General features: G+C 34.8%; 1 protein-coding gene across 1 annotated transcript in view; it reads left to right on the top strand.

Annotated features, from left to right (window-relative positions):
* Positions 1-2,160: 2,160 nt before the first annotated feature.
* LOC117117728 (glutathione S-transferase C-terminal domain-containing protein-like) overlaps positions 2,161-4,925 on the top strand; it is a gene marked incomplete at its 5' end in the record, with an annotated part of 17,520 nt that continues 14,755 nt past the window's right edge. Inside the window, 1 exon segment of the mRNA XM_033262123.1 lies at positions 2,161-2,543. Coding sequence (XP_033118014.1) covers positions 2,161-2,543 — 383 coding nt within the window.

Below are 4,925 nucleotides of genomic sequence, written 5' to 3'. Positions count from 1 at the left end.
TAGCCTATATAAATCGAGACTTAATATTTAGTTAGTTTGTTTATTTATTATATCAAATATTATGATTTATAGTAGGCCTATGTCTATTTTCTTACAGAAATGGATGGTACTTTTTAAATCACTTCTTTAGTTTATTTATTCGAATTTCACTAACTTGTGTTCAGTTTGTTCTTTAGTGAATGAACATCTGTTTGTCATTGCATTTGAAGATGATTGATAATTATTATTAATAATAATATTAATAATAATAGTATTAAATAGAATTAAACTAGAGGTGGTGCCTGGCCCTAGGCCTAACATGGAGAAGATATATATCTTCTCCATGAGAAGTGGACAATAGGAATAGGCCTAGGCTAGCTCTCCTTTTAGTAGTAGGATTAGGGCCTAGGGTACCATCCAAACTAGGTTGGTTAGTGTAGTACTGTAGTTAGTAGGCATAAGTACGGAGCCCCTAAAGGGACATGGTTAGAAAAATATTAGCTATTTCAAGGGAACCAAATAATTATTCAAAGGAGTATTGTTTTGAGAGAACGAAATAATATTTCAAAATATTATTTCTTTCCCTTGAAATCAGTGTGCGACGGCCCATCATTGAGAGCGTATTCAGTGAATTAAATTGCATTGCTTGCAAAATGTTATGTTAATGAAAGTGGACACCCCTATTAAGGGGACAATTTCTGAGTGTGCCAAATGGTCAAATAATCCCTATTAAGGGGTCACCAAATTTTTTTATTTTATCACAACAAATAGAGCAGCTACAAAATAAGAAAAATTCATTCAAATTTTTATTTTTAGATTTTTTGAGCAATAAACCAGAATTATATCCCTGAATCATTAGAGTGAACATCGGTACAGGCCTACTGCATGTGTGTGAATCTATTTCATGAATTAATTATAACCAGAGAGCCAAAAATATTATGTCCGGGAACCCAATCTCAAGTATTGTATTTGCAGAGCCATGTGCATGCATTGTGTGTGACTCAGAACCATCCATTGTACAGCGGGGTATAAATAAATGCATTTAACACGACGTGTGTTGTAAGTGAACTATTCACTGATTAGGCAATGGTTAAGCCTTACATTTTTAGGAATCCCCACCGAAGATTGTTATAAAAGCAACGTATATTCAATCAATAAATGTTGTTTTTATCAAACATAAATATGATTTAGATTTATATTAGTGTAAAATTCGATAGATTGGAAGAATATAAATAATTTGCTAAAGGTAGACAGGCCAACCTAAGGCCCAACTGTCACAGTAAAAGCAGCCACCCTAAATAATTGTTCGCTGTCAAAAAGACGGCCGGACGTCTCGCTGGCTAAGCCTATGCCTCCATATAAATAAGATAAACATAAAATTCTTCTCTGATTATTTACAAATGTAATTCAATTCCCCCAACTCTAATTATTTTTATTATTAAAATGACAGTTTATCATTATTATTTATCATTATTGTTATGTTTGGAGCCTTCATTAGTATTACAGTAGTTTGCATGGATCATTGGGTTTCAATAAAGGTCATTTTAATTTTTGATTTGAATTGTTTTAATGTGTTATCTAAGATAGAATAGTCAGATGCCAATTCACTAGAGGTCAGGTGAATCATGTTCACCTCAATCAAAGTGCTGAAGAATGGAGCAGTAACACCAGTTCCTTCTGCTGTCGTCTCTTTGTCTCTTCAGTTGTTTCCCTTGGATAGTATACGCTATATACAAGTACACAGTCATAATCATTACCATCTATTACCATTACCATTTCGTAAGGGACACGTTTTTGGGTACTGATGGTGCCCCCTTAATATTGGCCCAGTTCCTCTGTATTTGCTAGGCCTAGTAGCACCTCCCTGATATTTTGGCTACTTCAACTTGCTTCATCAGTTGGTAAGCTGCTTTTAGACTCATCCAAAACGTGATTGTTAATTCATCGTTGATGTTGGCGGATGTTCTTTGTACTGACCTGAGCGATTCACTCCTCATCATCCCTTTATTTTGAAAAATTGTAGAAATTGAGACATACCGCTAAACCATACACTGTAAGGTAACAAATGTTATAATTGACTGGACCATTGATTGTTAAAATAGAATAAGAAAAGTAGTTTATCCTTTGTAAATCCTAGAGTATGTGTACTCTATATTATGAACTTGCATTTTTTAATTTCAGGTGACAGTGTCTTAAATGCTGCTTCCACTGACTCTGAGAACCTTTATCTAGAGCACTACCATGGAAGTCTTCCAATCCGCTCCCAGATTGTACTCTTTGTTCTCAACTATTGTAGGAGTGGTGCCTTCAAAGTCATCTTCTGTAATACTGACATCAAAACTATGTCCACCAGTTGTAAAAATCCGTCATTATGCATCCCTAATGACCTTGAACATGATTGGATAGATTTAAAGGATATACCAGATGTCGTGCTTCAGAGTTGCTTTCCTTCTGTTCTGACATCAAATGGTTTACTTTGTTGTGTTGGGCTGTGCATTGTCTTGCGAAGAATTGTACAGCAAACTCATAACAAATATCCAGAGAGAAATTTGATATCACTATTGGTAAAGTATGTTTACGTTCAGTTAGACCAATGAGTGTGGGTAATCATTTTTTTCAGTGGCGGATCCATGAGTTCAAAATAGAGGGTGGGAGGGGGAGGGGTACTTTCACAGATGCAGGGTGTAATCGACCCAGGGACGTAGCCTGGATTTTGAAAGGGGGGAACCGTTATGCGAGATACGTACGACCCCGGTGGGGTCCAGGGGGACGAACCCCCCTCCCCTGTGAAGTGGCGCACTCTGAACGTTTTAAGGACTGTTTTGAGAGGATAAAGTGACAATTGCATTAGACACATCCATGAATTCGAAAGATAGGTGTCGCAGGGAGGGATTTTCACAGACTGAGGAACCACCCACCTTAGCCCCACTATGGTTGGGGCTGAGGTAAGAAAATTTATGATTAGGGCACCTCTAGATTGCCGGAAATTACACTTTCATACTTAAATTTGAATATATTTTCCTTTTGTTTTTTTCCTCAAAAAAAAAAAAATTATTATCTAAAATAGTCATAATCACGAAAAAGGGGCATGAAAAACCAGATCACATTCTAAAAACAAATTTATGCCCCTTCTTCTCAGCAGTCACAAGACATACTCTGAGTCAGGTGCCGACTCGATGCAGTTTAATGTCATACCCAGAAGGGCGCAGATCTGTTTTTTAAGGTTGAGGGGGAGGACATTTTGTGAGTCTGCACCTACCTCAGACTCACCATAGTTGGAGCTGAGGAGCGAAAATGTGAGGAAATAGTACCTCCAGCTAGATGGCCAGAAACAACACTTTTAGTAAAATTCATTATCATCACATCACCGTTACCGGTAGTCCAGACGAAGCGCCAAAAAAAATCTCATGGTCTTTTTTATCAGGGATTTTCTGCAACCAAAAAGATCTTATTAATGTGTGTGATATACCATAGAAAACAAAGCTTAAAAACATTGTCTTTGAGTGTGTTCTTTACATACTTCAAAACCGTGATTTCCCAACCACCTCAGCCCCACCATAGTTGGGGCTGAGGTGAGAAAATTTGAGGAAATAGTACCTCTAGATGGCCGGAAATCACACTTTCACGTAGTAAAATTCATCATCATCACATCACCATTACATAGTCAAAATGGAACGCCAACAAATCACAACTTTATTTTTTGCCTTAGCACAATTTCCTTCACATTTTAATATTGTTAATATTACTATCAATTATCATCACCACCATCATCATCATCATCACCACCATTATTATTATTATTATTATTATTATTATTATTATTGAATTGAATTGAATTACTATTATTATTATTATTATTATTATTATTATTATTATTATTACTAATAGTATAGTATTATTAAACAATAGGCCCTACTTTAAAGAAGCTTGCAAAAGGTTTGAGCCATACAGTATCACATTTCTGTATCTTAAAAGACTTGGCATGGGATTTATGGATTTTAAAAAATCATGCTTAGACATGTGTTATAATTATAGTAGGCCAGGCCTACAGTATGTAAAACGAGTACGGATGCATTTTTACGTATTTTAGAAGTATTCATTTTGAGTGGTCCCAGAAAATAATTTGTATTGGCTCAAAAAAAAGCTATAAAAATTTTACACTGTGTACAAAGGGTGGGGGGGAGCCGCGGCTCCCACGATACGTCCTGGATACGTCCCTGAATCCACCTCAGCACCACAATGGTTTTGGTTGAGGTAAGAAAATTTATGATTATGGCACTTTTAATGGCCGTAATGGCACTCTCAGACTTAAATTTAAACATAATTTTTCTTTTTTTTTTCTTCATTTAGAAAAATCATTTTGACAAATTTATTTGAATCCCGGCTGGCTGGGCCTTCTTACTGTGAATCTACTGTACCTCTGTTTTTGTTATGCTATTAATCAATAATTTTCATGCCAGGTTTATGGCTAACTGTATGTTTACTAGCATAAGTTGAAATTTATCATTAGATTATCGTTGCTATTTACAGTACCTATAATACACCAGGTTAATACACAATAATATCTGTCTCTTATACACATCTAGATGTGTATAAGAGACAGATTATTATTATTACACTATTATTACATTAACTATATTGATATGTCTTCAGAAATAAGTTTAATAAGATAACAGGCCAAGCTTAAATGTCAAGAAAACAGTCAGTTGAATCCATTCTCAGAGAGTTAAGTAAATTGTACTGTTTTATATTATATTTTCATTTTTTAATTTGAAAAATATGGAATAAGTTTAATTAATCGATATAGCTATTGCAATATAAGAAATTTGCACATTACAATTTACATTATTATTAGACTAAAATACAAACAATATTGTTGACTTTATTATTTAAGTGTGTTATTCATTATTATTAGCAATACACTTGCTTTGTATTACTACTACCAA

Source organism: Anneissia japonica, unplaced genomic scaffold (assembly GCF_011630105.1).
Source record: "Anneissia japonica isolate Jap-2015-1 unplaced genomic scaffold, ASM1163010v1 scaffold234_len1672027_cov178, whole genome shotgun sequence".
Taxonomy (NCBI): Eukaryota; Metazoa; Echinodermata; class Crinoidea; order Comatulida; family Comatulidae; genus Anneissia; species Anneissia japonica.
This window is presented reverse-complemented; position numbering and strand designations above follow the sequence as displayed.